We start from the raw sequence: 15,605 nt of genomic DNA on the forward strand, positions 1-15,605 counted from the left end.
GGTTATTACTGTTTACATGTGAGGTTCTGGATCTAGCATGGATTGCTGACAGTTTGAGTTCATTGACATTATTTTGTATTACTTCAAGTGAAGGTTCACATCACATACACTTGGCATACCTACAAGAATCAGATTCCTAACAGAAGGCACATAGCCTATAGGATCTGCACTGCACTTTGACACATTTAAGAAACAAAGAATCTTCATATATAGCACAGAAGGAGTGGAAATCATAATATTGTAACACTGGTTTTCGAGGCAGTCATGATAAAAGGTTTAGCAGAACAACTTAAACCAACATACTTGATGCGGAAAGCTATGTGGGCATATATTACAAAACAGCTTGGCCATATATTACAAAACAGCTTGGAGGATACTGTATGAGTACTATCCATATGTGATGCAAGCACTATGGTAACCCAATTAGAAACTTTACATGGAATTTGTGAAGTGGTTTCTTCATCAGAATGCTAATAATTCTATCTGCCATACATATTTTATTCACAGATTAGATCTACTTCTGTTGTGCTATCCATTTTTTCAGTCAGCAGACAGTCACCAACTGTTAGATGTCAACTACAAAGGTTTTGTAATGACAAAAAGGTATTTTCATTACATCATTAGACAAATACTCTCAAGTTAGTTCGTTCAAATAACTGGTTATAATCAAGTGAGGTGTGCGTATACAACTTAAATTTAAAAAAAAGTTTATTGTTATCTGTATTACTAAATGACTAACCTGGAGCGAAGACCCAGCTACGGATTGGCTATTTAATGGCTTTCAGGGGTAACAAAAAATTTTATTTTTAATATTTCATACTGTTACTGACCAAATTTAAAATGCTGTCAAATTTTACTCATTAAGAGCAACAATCTTATGTTGAATGTTTAACGCAATAAATTCAGTATTACAGCTATAACTTACGTATACATCTAGAGGCAGCCTAACACAGCGCACAAGTTACTCAGACTATATTCATCCACTATTTGAGAATGAGAGCACTTGGTGACTGCTAACAAGCTTTACACATTGGTGACTGCTAACAAGCTTTACACATCATTTCAAACCTATACAAAACTTTTTATAACAGACACCCCATACAAACTGATAAAGGAAAAAAGTTTATCACTTACTGTATTTTCATTGTTCACACAATTAAATTACAGCATCAGGCATGAGTGTCAATATATTACTTCTTTACTAAACTCCACCAGCACGGTAAACAAAATTAGGTACTGTTTTTCTGCGAGTGTTAGTTTGTGCTACAGAGTTTTTGTAGTGACAAGCTGCAGCCACATAATATGGCAGGGTCATTCCATGGTTATGGATGTAACAATTGTACAATTTACATTGAATATTAACACAAAAATAAAAACAGATAAACCTGACTATGATACTACATACAGCAAAGGTTTGATGATACAAGCAGCATTGATTTGCCACTAAACAAAGAAAAAGGAATGTTACAGATGTAACTTTTCATGCAATCATCTAGCAGAGTGTACAACACACGCCGGTCAGGAGTTTCCAGTGCACTGGACAAACAACCTCTGAGATCCAAAGACTCCACAATAGTGATTCAGATTCCATGAAAGGGTTGATCTGTGTAAAAAGATTTTTAATAGATTATTACTGTCCAGGACTTCAGTCAAGTAAGATCTAACAACAGCTGAATAAATTTGTCTGGTTTTCACTAAACTCTTATTTCATGTAAGGTCATGTTCAGAAAAAACAGAACTTCTTGAATGACTAGAGATAGGATGTTCATATTCAAAGGACATGTACATTAGTATGTTCTGCAGAAATGATCAATATTTGAACCAAGTTAGTCCACAAATTGTCTCAAGTTAGCTCATTCAAATAACTGCTTATAATCGAGTCAGGTGTGTGTAAACAGTGTCATTCGGAGGAGGTGTCAATCTTCTCGGGGAGGGGGGGTTCTGGGTGGTGTATCCTGACCTATCTTGTCATGCTCTATGGCCTCCCACGAATCGACATGACCTACCAGTAAAATGTGGCTGCGGCTCTTGTTTTCGCTATAAACCAAAGGTAATGGATTGGTGTGAGTTGAGCAGATGTGCAGAAAGCCTCACAGACATATGCGCAAACCACACCTTCAAATCAGTGAGTCTGATTGCATCACCCAGATCCCCCCCCCCCCCCCCCCCCCCCCCCCCCTACCCGAGTAGATCAACGCCTTGTCCGAATGACATTTCAGAACAGATCTGCACCCTCCTCGGATCTGGCACAACAGTGGAACCGTGTAACCCATCATACACTATCAGCGGTGACAGTCCATCACTGTTTATTATGGCACGTGTTATGTGTGTGTTGACCATTTCTCCATTTGCCCTCAATGAATGTGCAGAAACATGGTAGATAGCAATGGTGTATGGAATGACAATACTTGGGATAGGAATGGCATCAGATAATGTTTTTGGACAAATCCTGGTTTGTTTGTTTGAAATTTTTTTTTGGTTCGTCACAGACAGGGAGAGGCACTACAGCGGCTGCATTCTCAAAAGACATACATTGCCAGCTCAAGGCCTTGTGGTGTGGGGTGCTATTGGGTACAATCACAAATCGCAGGTGATGCATGTCCAGACCAATGTGACCTATGTGAATGGCATTCTGCAACCCGTAGCCTGCACAACACCCCAGACATCATTTTTCAGCAAGGTAATGCACGACCACATGCTGTTGCATGAACACGTGCCTCCCTAGTGTCAAAGGATGTCAGCCTTTTGCCCTCGGCTGCCAGATCACCAGACTTGTTGTCAATTGCAAATGCATGGGATACGGTGAAATGACAGATGCAGTGCTGCGACCCAATGTCAACCACCACAGATGAACTTTGTAACTAAGTCAGTGCAGCATGAATGGTTACACCACAGGATGCCATTCACACTTTATAAGTGTCTATGCCATCACACGTGGAATAAGTTATCAGTGCCCATGGCAGACTCTGTGCCTACTAGGCAACAGCACACATGCTGAACCAATGTGACTGAAATGCTAATCATTACTGCAGAATATACTAATGTTCATGTCCTGTGAATATGAACATCCTATCTCTATTCATTTAAGGTGTTCTGTTTTTTTCTCCTCTGAACATGAGTGTAGTTTGATGTGTCACCAGATATTTACTTAATCAAGATATAAAAAAAAAGAATCAGTAACAATGGGCAGAGTACTGTCACAGCTTTCCAAGAACATTTGGCCAGTAATGTTTAGTAATCACCACATATGACATGTTCTTCTAGCAGCATACTAAACTGGAACAACTTAACATCAGTTTCTGAATACTGCCATTATGGAATTGCTTGACCTCGTACCACCTGTTTGGTGCACCAAACTCAAATTTCTGTGTTGGCATATGAGCACAGTTAACTGTAGACTTTGGAATTTGGATATATCAAGCAGAACTTTTTGTTTGGTCTGCCTTACTTCTACGCAATTTAATTTTCTTTTTCCCTGTACTTGAGGCACATTAAGAGTCCAGTGTAAACTGCTCCTGCCTTCACCAGGGCTCAGTTGGCTACCCAAATCAGTGGTTGATTTCACGAAACGGAACAGAATTATCCATGTTCAGCATACGTGAGCAAAATGGTCAATTCCGGACAAGAACTGAGCTTATATGAGACTCTCAGAACCTTAAGGACATTTTGAATGCATCAACACAATGACACGTTCAAAATAACTCATTCCTTAGCAAAAGACTTTTTTCTGTGTGTTTTGGTTGTAAACATATTACTTACATCATAATGTGCTCCCATAACGACATGGGATGTCACTCCAAATGCCAATTCATTACAGAACACATAACATTCATGCATCCAGACAATTTTCCCACTGTGTGCTGCTTACATCCCACAAGTTATATGAGAGTGATGATATTCAGTTATTTAACACTGTTCTCTGAAATATATTCATAAATTGTGCTGTGGCCCATGAACAAAATGTGCTAGGCTACACAAGTCGTCTGACCATAGATACTTAACGCTACCTGTGCTAAGCCAGGCCGGGTTGCTAGTTGTCTAATATATTTAAATTAATTTAGGAAGTGTTTTCTGAATATAGTTGTAAGAAGTGCAGCCTTGTACAGATGTGAAATGTAGACAATAAGCAGTTCAGGCAAAAAGAAACAGAAGCTTTGGATATCTGATGCTACAGAAGAATGGCTAAGATTACATGGGTAGATCGAGTAACTAATGTGGAGGTACTGAATCGAATAGGAGAAAAAAGGAATTTATGGCACAACAATTGGTTAGTAGGGCACATCCTGAGGCATCAAGGAATCATCACCTTGTTAATGGAGGGAGGGAGGGAGGGAGGGAGGGAGGGAGGGAGGGAGGGAGGGAGGGAGAGAGAGAGAGAGAGAGAGAGAGAGAGAGAGAGAGAGAGTGTGTGTGTGTGTGTGTGTGTGTGTGTGGGCGCGCGCGCGCGGGAAAGGCGAGTGAGGGTGGGGGGAGGCTTTTATAGAAGGAGATTAAGGTTTGACTACAGTGAACAGGTTCAAATGCATGAAGGTTGCAGCAGTTATTTGGAGATGAAGAGACTTGCTTACAACACAGGATCAAGATAGACTAGTGTGGAAAGTTGCGCTAAACCAGGCTTTGGATTATAGACAACAACAACAACAACTACTACTACTACTACTACTACTACTACTGATGCTGCCGCAGCTGTATAGAAGAATGTAAGAAGGCAAAAACACTCATGAGAAACAATCATCAACACTTACCTACGGTACTCGGCATCGAGCGTAGTAGCACTGTAGTTCTGTGCCAGCCGCATCGCACTCACCAGCTCACCCATGTCCTTGCTCAATACCTTATGTGCCATCTCGACCTTAAAAAAAAAAACACCTCAGTGTAATACTACTGGGTTCAAAAAATACAACTTCTGCAGAAATCATTATAAGCACAATGACAAAAATGTTTCTTCACACAGTCAAAACTATCTACGAAATACAAAATGTGATAATCCATTACGCCAACAGAAGGAAAAAATTAAAAGTTTGTGCCATGCTGTGTGGACATAAGAAGATTTGTAAGCACTGCTGGAATTCTACACTACATAAACAAATGCTCCCCATCCAACACCTACCAGCTGTAGCTCATAAACAAACAATTCAAAGAACTGATGAAAACAGGGACATGTGAAACATCCAAAAGTGTAAGAGATGATAATATAGATAGCCAACTTCCTTTTACTTTGGGCATTTAGACAAATGCCTCTCAGAAATGTAGCATCAATTCTGGTCTCATTTATTTGTCTGTGGACAGCTAAACATCTCAACTGTATGGTGGTTGGTCACCTTTACTCCTTCCATCATCAGCAAACATGCTTTGTCTTCCGTTTGGTACTTCCTATTGGCATTACCACTAACATATCGTTAGAATGAATGGTAACAGATGACATGCAGCAGTAGTACCCAATATCCAATTGGTAAGCACATTATTCACCACTACATTATACACTTCCAGTAAATATTTCTTGTTTCTAATCATCATGACCTATCCTCTCAAAAGCAGGGTTTTTTAATTATAAAAATGAATACTGGTTTCTTAGTGAATACAGTGATCAACACAACGAGCCCATCAGTTAAGACATCCTGATACATCTAGAGAGAACGTGATATCTGGGGAAATTTGGTAGTACAACTGTTCAAAAATCATGTTGAAAGATTTTGGATACACAGTAATGAGCTTGATAGTGAACATGTATACAAATGGAGATAGTGTGCAATGAGTATCAATGCCCATTTTAAATGTAATGTCCATCATGTTCCCTTGACTTGAATCCTACCTCAATGACTTTACCAGATTTGTATTATGCTCTTCTTTACATTAACATCAAACACTCATAAACAATCTCAATGAAGTGTTACTATGCTACTGTAAAGCAGTGTTTCCCCTGAGTGCACACTCTTTTATGGACCGTAATAACACTTTCTTTATCCATTGCTGAACTGTTCCATTAGTACAAAAGCTGCCCTCTCATACTTGGACAAGAGTCTCATAGAACATACTTCAGTATATTATATTTGACAGAATATCCTATTATGAATAACATCAATATGGGTCAAGATTAACCTTACATAACATGTGATATCTCATCAAATACCCCAACGCTTTGAGAAAAAATGAAAGATTAGAAATTACGATCCCACCATCACCAGAAAATTGATACCAAAAGCAACACTAGACTAGCTAAATAAAGGAAAGAAAGGAAGTGGACAGGGCTTTTGAAATTTCATACCGAAAGGTGTCCAATGTGATTTTTGAAAACAATGGAAAATGTGAATTGTGATGGCTAAACTGGGTTTGAATGCCAATCCTCCAATGTGAATCACTGAGGCACAATGTTTGTTTTTTTATTGAGCCTTCTACTCAAATTTCATTAGCCACCAGGATTTCATTTTTAATATTTCCTTTTCCTTCATTCTTCACTTTCTCCCACATTACTCTGCTCTATCTTTCTCCATTTAACTGTCTTCAGTTTCCAAAGGAATCATTCAGTCCGACACTTTGGTTTCCCAAGGATTTGTGAGTTCAGCTCCTGTGCCCTTTATCTGTGTCTTACAAGGCTATCTCCTCAAATTTATGGACCTCTTACCTCACGATGAGCAGAGACGGGGAAATGTGGCACGAGCACATCCACACTGGCCAGGAGCGCCCTCAGCTCGATGCCCACCTTCTTCACCAGCTCGAGGTACTGGTCGGCCCGGCTGTTCTGCACACCTGCAACACAAAGATGACAGGACTCTTATCAGGATATATGTCAGAAAACACAAATGACATGGAGATCAATCTAATTTTACAGTAATGTAGACTATAACCAGCTTTAAAATTTTTATGAAATTTTCAGATTCACACACTATAACCTTCATGTGGTTTATATGGTACCTATGATCAGATAGCAACATTTAGTCTTTTCAAGCACCACATTATCATGTTTGTACTCCACAATGATCTTCCAATGGTACACATTATTGTGAATGAAACTAAAAACTGCAGTGGAAAAATTTTAGCCCTATAATATATGCTCACTTCTAACTAGATGCCTACCACTACAGCTCATTCAGTAAAATGTAAATGTCTTGTGACTAGGGCCTCCCGTGGGGTATACAGTTCATCGGGTGCAAGTCTTTTGATTTGACATCACTTTGGCGACTTGCGCGTTGATGGGGGTGAAATGATTATGATGAGGACAACACAACACCAAGTCCCTGAGCAGAGAAAATCTCCGGCACAGCCGGGAATCAAACCTAGGACCTTATGATTGACATTCTGTCATGCTGACCACTCAGCTACCAGGGGTGGACAGCTCATTCAGTGAAAAGTTTACACATAACGAACAACATGCAATTTGTTGGACAGTTGGCTAAATGTGAATACTGATGCAGATATTCTTTAGACAGTTAGAACTACATGACATGGAATGCAAAAACTTTTATGTAATTGTGATGTCAGTGTCTCAAACAGATTTACGAATATTTTGAGATTAATAGATACTGCTCATGGGCTTCGCTTTAATGCATTAGGGAACACTCTCTCTCTCTCTCTCTCTCTCTCTCTCTCTCTCTCTCTCTCTCTCTCTCTATCTCTCTCTCTCTTCCTCCTCCTCCTCCTCCTCCTCCTCCTCATTTTCATAAAAAAACTGGTTACATCCCAATGATACAAAATTAACCTCAATAGCAAGACTTAAAGTAGAGAGGCACTGTAGCTGGGAGTCATCCACACATGGTTGTACTGTTATTTTTGCGAAAGAGGAGGAAAATTTCATTGAGGATTTAACTTCATAATCACTGACATATATACAGCACCAAGCGATAATATGTCTATTTTTAACAACAGCCAGGAGGTTGTGCTGCACAGACTCAGCCCGTTACATATTAAGACAAAGCATTTTAGCAACTACCATTGTTTTTACAAAAGACAGTAATAGTAGAGATGCTTTAATAACCATGACAAAAGTTTTTAATCCATCCCCACAATACATTTTCCACCAATTCCAACAGCAGAAACAATTCCACAACTGACAACATATTTGTCTGTGGTACAAACTAAGCCTTCACTAGCAATGTTCTGAGCTTTGACCACAAAGCACAGTTACTATGCAAAGAGATGGAAAAAGCAGTAAAAGCTGCAAAAAAGAATGAGTAACAAAAGTCATTAAAATTTCCAGTGGGAAAAACAGATTTCTGCAGTACTCTTGTAACAGACACACAGTTTCCAAGAATTTGCTGACTATTCTAAAAATAAAAGAATATAACATTTCAATTGGATCATGTCATAAAATCCTGACACAGCGCCTTGGAATGTATCATCTTGTCACCAAGTTTGTACCACAGCTCATGAGTCAAGACCAGAATGTCTTTCACCTCGCAATCTGTGAAGAGCTTTTGGATCGCGCAAATGAGAATGAGATGTTCCTTAAGAGAATCATAACTGGTCATGGGACGTGGGTCTACGGTTATGACGTTGAAACCAAGTTTCAATCTTCACAAAGGGTCTGGAAAGGTTCTCCAATACCAGGAAAAGCTCAGACCAGAAAAATCTCATCAGGTCAGGTTGGATGTCAAAGCCATGCTGAAAGTTATCTTTGACTTTGAAGGATTAGTTCATCATGAATTCATACCACAAGAACAAACTGTTACTTAATGGTACTATCGGGACGTGTTGTGATGTCTGCGTGAAAATGTGAGAAGGAGACAGCCTGTAATGTGACGAGACAATTCATGGCTCTTGCATCACAATAATGCACATGCACATTCATCCCTGTTGATGTGGGACTACTGCACAGAAAACAAAATCACTGTGCTGCCTCGTTGTCTGTACTCTCCACACCAGGTCCCTGCAGACTTTTTTTTATCTTTCAAAGATGAAAAACCCACTGAAAGGATTAATGTTTGCAATAACAGATGTGATAAAAGAAAATTTGCAGATAACACTTCACATTATCCAGAAGAGCCATACCAAGACTGCTTCTGGAACAGGAAATGGCATTGGGAGCAGTGCAACAGTTGTGGAGGAGAGTATTTCGAAGGAGACCAGAAAAATTTTGTGGCCAAAGTTCTGGAATTTTTTGAAAGTCGCGTGTAGCACTCTTGACATCTATAAATTTATTTGGGTCCCTTAAAGCTCACCCATGTTTTCAATTTCTGTGATTGATCTTCTGTGTGTGAGTGTGCCATATAACAGCATTGGGGAACCAATGTTTCCCACATGCTTTGGTTTCACTTTGGCTAAGGACAAAGTGTTGCAGGTGTGTAGGGTTGGGCTGTGGCTCATCAGGAAGTATACCATACCATGGCTAGGGTCAACATGTCTCAGCCTAAACTGTTCCCAGATGTTTGAAAAGGAGATGACTCAACAGCCCCTGTCAGATGTTTTCCATTCTGTCTCAACATTGAAAAGATTTAATTGATGTTTTTCTTCAATATGCTTTCCTGTTGTCTCGTGTGCCTCAGTCAGTCTTCCCCTCTTAAGCCAGTATGCTGCTGTTCTGCGTCTAATGGTTGTGTCAGTGGAGTATGTTGCAAGTACAATCCACAGGGCTTCCATGGACATGGTACCAAATGCCCCTGATATCCTGAGCAATAAACTTGTGTTGTCCACACCTCACAATGGTTTTGTGAGTCATGAGAGACAGTTTATGTGTCCAGGCACATGCTGCAAAGCATGTAATAAACTCAGAGTACACTGTATGAAACATAAATAGTGTCTCTAACGGTAGTACGTTGTGAGATGAGTTAGAGCAGCAAGTTTGTGCATCAGCCTTGTTGCTATTTCAGTTGTAGGTCTTATGTGCTCACTGAATGTCAATTGTTATTTTTCTCTGTATGCTAGTGTTATTTGGTCTAATGATGGGGTTCCTCTGCAGTGCCCCTCTGATTAGTAAATATACTGTCTTGTTTGCCACAGTTGTGGGTTCATTACGGCTGCACCAGTTACTATTTTTAAAAGGAGTTGTGTGGCCTTGCATCTGATCTGCAGTTACTATTATTAGGAAGTCATCAACAAATGCTGCCATAACATTAAAGCTACCATCTTCATCCAGATTGTTTAGGAGTGTTTTTATCGCAATGTCCCAGAAAACTGGCCCACTGACTGAACTTTGTGGGCATTGTTTAGTTATTTTCTCCATAACCTTTTGTGTTCCCACTTACCATTGAGCCACCCTGTCTTTGCAGTAGCCAAGTTAGCTGTTGTATAGTACTGTTGGTGTTTGGATCTCTCATAGCCTTGTGAACAAAGCAGACCACCAGAGATCATTAAGGGTGGGGTGGTTGTGTCTATTGCTACTGCTGCTGCAATTTTTCTCGTGTATTCTGTATTATTCCCAGCATGTGGTTAACTGCGTTGTCTGTTGAGCTTTTGGATGTAAAGCCACACTGAGGTGAACTAAGGCCGAAGAGCCTCCTTTATGACTTTAGTTGACCACAGATGAGATTCTCCTGCACCTAAATCAAAGTGTTCAAAGGTAGATGGGTCTGTTGGCTCCCAATCCTCAGATTTTTTTGATGATTACATTGTTCACAGTTTCCCATGCAGTAGGGAACCTTCCTTGCAGTAATGCTTCATTCAATAACACTGATAGAAAATGGGTGATCCATGCAACAGTATTTATGTGTGTTGCTGAGTGTCTGCCATCAGCACCAGGTCTTATTCTTTCACTGTTTCATTGCTAAAGCTACCTCTTCTGAGGCAAATGAAAAAGCAATGAGGCCATTTGAGTAGATTTCATCCATTTGTCCCTGTAAGTCCGTGTGATGTTGCTAGTCATTTGTCTTTTTGTCATCAATGAGAAGCTTTTTCAGCAGGTACTCTGCTGAAAATCTCCAGTGTCTTGTAATAGTGCCATCTGTGCGTAAGAGTTGACGGTACTGTTGGCATCTTTATCTTATTTGTTTGAAGTTTAAATGGTTTGCCTCTCATTCTGGTTTGTAAATGAGTGTTGACAAAACTGTTACAGTGAACCTGTCTGATCTTGTACCGCTCATTTTTATATTTTGGTTTTGTGTTGCTGTATAATTAGTCTCACTTTCCTCTCTTGTGCCATTTTTGCTTTTTGGTAAGTTTCCTTTTGTGTCTAGCATCATTCCTTAGTCCTGTTAACTCAGTGGACCAGGAGAGTTTCTGTTTGGGTGCATGGTCATTTTTGGGATAGGCAACTGTTTCTCTTTTTGTAGCAGGTCCATCATTCACTGTATCAGGGGAAATTCTTCAACCACATACCTCAATTTTTGCCTGTTAGCCTTGTTTAGAAGTTTTTCCTGTTGTGAAGTGTGTGTGTTCATGTCTGTGTATGTGCCTATATGGGCAATATGGCTTTATTATCACTGTATGTGTGTGTGTGTGTGTGTGTGTGTGTGTGTGTGTGTGTGTGTGTGTGTGGGGCATTACCTAGTACTTCCCAATTGTCAACATATATTATGGATTCTGCATTTGCTAGTGAAATGTCAATACTGTTGGTTCTTCTAGCATTGTTTGTCCTGCTTTGTTTAGAACAAAAAGGCTGCATTCATTTAATGCACCAACTACGATTTGCCCCTTTTGTTTGTTCTGTCTGTATGCCATAGCAACGACCATGTGTTGATGTCATAAAGTAAGAGAAGTTTTTTGTCCTGGGAAAATTATACTGTATATGACCAGTGAAAGGCTCTGCATCATAGGAATACTGTGCATACACAGATGTGATAATCCAAGATTCCTGTCCATGCATAATTTCTGCTGTGGCTTTATGTTCAGAACAGAGTTGTGTTATTCTTGTAACTGTGTAATTCACATTTGTTATTAAAATAGCAGCCTTGGCATCTTGGGTCCCAGTAATTGTTGTGAGATGTTTGTGAAGGTCTGAATATCTGTCTGCACCTTGTTCAGGAGTCTGCCCATTTCAACACCAACTGAAGTGCTCCTATTGCAGTTTAATTGTGTGATCTTCACAGCTGGTATTTAGTAATGTAAAAGCACTTATGTGTTGTCTCTTTAGGGCTGAAATAAATGCACCCATGAGCCCTAATGAAATCTTTATAAACTTTATCAAGGTTTAAGCCCCCTGCTCTTCATTCACCTGTAAGCCCCCTGCTCTTCATACGCCTGCTGCCCCTAGGAGTCTGCAGATCTCAAAATGTTCATTCTGTCTGCCTGGTCCATTGTCAGGAAACATACCCCCCCCCCTCCCCCCTCGGGAAATTGAAGCATATCACGCGGCACAGAGCAGTCTGAAAAATTTCCTGATTTTCTAACCTACTTATCCATAAATTATCCTCAAGATCATCACAATCAATTACATTGTCAATGCGCAGTTTGGGGCTTCTGCTTGTGTCCTGTGACATATATATCTGGACATTCACATTCCCATATTAGTGTACACTGGGAATTGTTTGTGGATGAAGTATTTGTAACCGTATTATTCGTTAAATTAACTGTAAGAATATTATGAAAAGGATAGCTGCTACTCAACACATTGTGGAGGTGCTGAGTCGCAGAAAAATGGTTCAAATGGCTCTGAGCACTATGGGACTTAACTACTGTGGTCATCAGTCCTCTAGAACTTAGAACTACTTAAACCTAACTAACCTAAGGATATCACACACATCCATGCCCAAGGCAGGATTCGAACCTGCGACCGTAGCAGTTGCGCGGTTCCGGAAGCTGAGTCACAGATTGGTACATCAAAAAGACTGTCAAACAACGCTTTCAGTCAAACAGGCCTTCATCAGAAAAGATAACACACACACACACACACACACACACACACACACACACGCACACGCACACACGCACGCGCACGTGTATATTCACCACAAATGCAACTGATGCACACATGACCACAGTCCCTGGCTGGTACGGCCAAACATTCAAGAGTCGGCAGCTAGAGACTGTGGCCATGGGTGCACGAGTTGCCTATTCTAATGAAGGCCACAGTCTCTGGCTGGTACGGCCAAACATTCACGAGTCGGCAGCTAGAGACTGTGACCATGGGTGCACGAGTTGCCTATTCCAATGAAGGCCTGTTTGGCCAAAAGCTTTGTTTGACATTCTTTTTGTTGTGCCTATCTGTGATCAGCATTTTTGTTACGTGTTGGGTAGCAACTATTCTTTTCATATTGTAATTATTCCATCCTTGATTTTCCGTTGTTAGACTGATTGCATTTTGCTTTGGGCTTTCGATGTCCACGTTACTGGACTACTATTGTCATGGTTATTTGGCAACTCAGAGTCTTCTTTGTGGTTATTTCTTTGTTTGCCTGTTCTGTGCATCCTGCTAGCATACGAAAATTGTATGGGTTCTATGTATGGTTTGCATTTGCTAGAGTCATATTCTGACTGTAATTTTAACAATGTGTTTTGACCTAATGAACTATTTGCTAGTCTTGATCTTTTTGTGTTTCTTGTACTGGTGTGTCAATATGTCTCCTGTTTCTTGTTTCTCGGTTCATGATATGAATGTGTGCAGGTACCACTGATGTGCCCTAGGGTATGCTTTCACAACGTTTTTTTTATTTTGTTATTACATTCTCCACTATACTGGTGGAAAATGCCCTCCACTCGAACAAGTCTGATCTGAAGACTGCCCACTGGAACATGTCTTTTATCTGCCTAGTTTTCCGGTAGTCAATGTAGCCCGTACACAGGTCATCAACGTGATCAGTGATGATTAAATAGCTTTGATGTATTATGCCACATATCTGCAGCAATGGAAGATAATTAATTTCCTGATATGTTAATTATGCTATACCTGTCTGTTGTCACCAAATAAAGCAAGCCGCCAATCTCTTGTTCTAGCCGATGGAAACTTATGTTTGCGCCTGCATATATTATTTATTTGCAAATCCATATCTGTGTTTAAAGAAGGGGTTAATGTCTGACCATCGTATTTGTATTACACTTTTGTGAAAATCATCAGTGATGTCAAATTTATTGCACTCTATTTGCCTTTTGTGCAAGTGCTTGTAAGTGGAGCAAATGGGTCCCCCTGCTTTTGCATATATCCTGTTTCTACATTTCCATGGTATGCATCCAACTGTGACTTCCTCTCGGCATTCCGATTTCTTGTGGCATGGTTTGGCACAATTTTCATGGATTGATTCTTTATTGCAGAATTTTGGTGGATGACCTAGGCCCAAGAAATTGAAAAATTTTGAACAGCTACAAGGTCTTTAAGGTATAAGGACTTGAAGTGAATATAGACTCTTTGCCTTTGCAGCAGCGAAAGGCAAACCCTTGGTGTGACTTCATGGATATTATTATCTGTTTGTTTATGCTTTGCGCCTGTTTTGAACTTTATTTTTAACTTCCTCATAGAAATCTTCCTCAGAGATGTGTTCACTTAAGTTGGTCTCATATTGTTCCGCCAGGATGTTATGATCAGTTAACAGTACTTGTGATCTGGTACACTGCAAGGAGAGGGTTAGAATGTACTTGGTTCTTCACATCTCATGTCTTTTAAGTGGACTACTTTTCTAGGAGTTTTCTTTTATCTGATTGTGCTTCTGTTTTATTTATTTATTTATTTACTTCTTGTCAGTGTTTTATGCATGTTCCTCCCATCACTGTGGAGAACCTCCTCATTTCTTGATGAAAAGCTCTTGGGTTTCCAGGCGGGTGGCAGTGTTAATGTGCCGTGACATTCTTTAGAGTGTCATACTTCTCATCTTATGGCAAAGTATCGAGATACTGCAGATGTCATTACGTTTATATTAGTGATTTTCCTCCTTTACTGAGCTGTGTGCAGCTGGGTACTGACCAGCCAGTGGGAGGGGAGGGAGTGAAGACACTGCTCAAATCTCTGTCTGGCAATTCCAGATGTGTCTTGCATGCTGGAAAGTGCTTGGCAAACTATCGTGATATTGCCACTAACATGGCCAATACCATCCAGCATCCAAGCTACATCTGGAATGTCCTGAGATTTGAGCACTGGCACACCTGTTTCCCCCACCACTACATTCTCATCACCCTTCCTGCCCATTGGCTGGACGATAACCAGGCACCTGCAGCCAGGTGGAAGGGTGAAATGCTATTACAAGTATTGCAACATTCACAATATCTTGACAGTTTGCCAGAAGATGATGAGTACGACACTCTTTGAAACATCACAGTATTTTAAAACTGCCACTCAGCTGCAAACCTGAAAATGCTCAATAAATCCACCTTCACACAAATGGCACCTCTAAGTGGAGATGCTCTGCAGCTTCAAACAGCTGAAGAAAGATTACAGCAGGATACTGCAACTTCTCAGCACATCAGCTTGACTTCAATAGTGTCAAAATGAGAACATACTACCACGGTCCATGGAATTTTGATACCCAGTGAAATCGAAGAAGACGACCAAATATTACAACAAATTGGCAAGGACATAGCGAGGGAACGTATTCGCTCCACATTAAGAGCTGGGCAAGAATGTGCATACCCTGCTCTCCAACCAACTACATATGGCATGGGCACTATGAGTACATATTTGGGAATGACTGGTGGACAGCAGCTCTTATGCCAATAGTAAAGTACAGAAATGACGTGCTGCCATGAAACTGCTTGGAAAATCTGACAGACTGTCTGGAGCTCAGATAATTAACAAGGAACCAAATAACCCC

At 40.3% G+C, this 15,605-nt stretch overlaps 1 protein-coding gene across 5 annotated transcripts in view; it reads right to left on the minus strand.

Annotated features, from left to right (window-relative positions):
• LOC124802503 (focal adhesion kinase 1) overlaps nucleotides 1-15,605 on the minus strand; it is a 762,075-nt gene that overhangs the window by 2,715 nt on the left and 743,755 nt on the right. For all 5 annotated transcript variants that reach the window (XM_047263324.1, XM_047263323.1, XM_047263326.1 and 2 more), the window contains 2 exons: nucleotides 6,623-6,747; nucleotides 4,746-4,852 (listed from right to left, as the gene is read on the minus strand). In XM_047263324.1, coding sequence (XP_047119280.1) covers nucleotides 4,746-4,852; nucleotides 6,623-6,747 — 232 coding nt within the window. The remainder of the gene's footprint in view (nucleotides 1-4,745; nucleotides 4,853-6,622; nucleotides 6,748-15,605) is intronic.

Source organism: Schistocerca piceifrons, chromosome 6 (genome assembly GCF_021461385.2).
Source record: "Schistocerca piceifrons isolate TAMUIC-IGC-003096 chromosome 6, iqSchPice1.1, whole genome shotgun sequence".
NCBI classification, from domain to species: Eukaryota; Metazoa; Arthropoda; class Insecta; order Orthoptera; family Acrididae; genus Schistocerca; species Schistocerca piceifrons.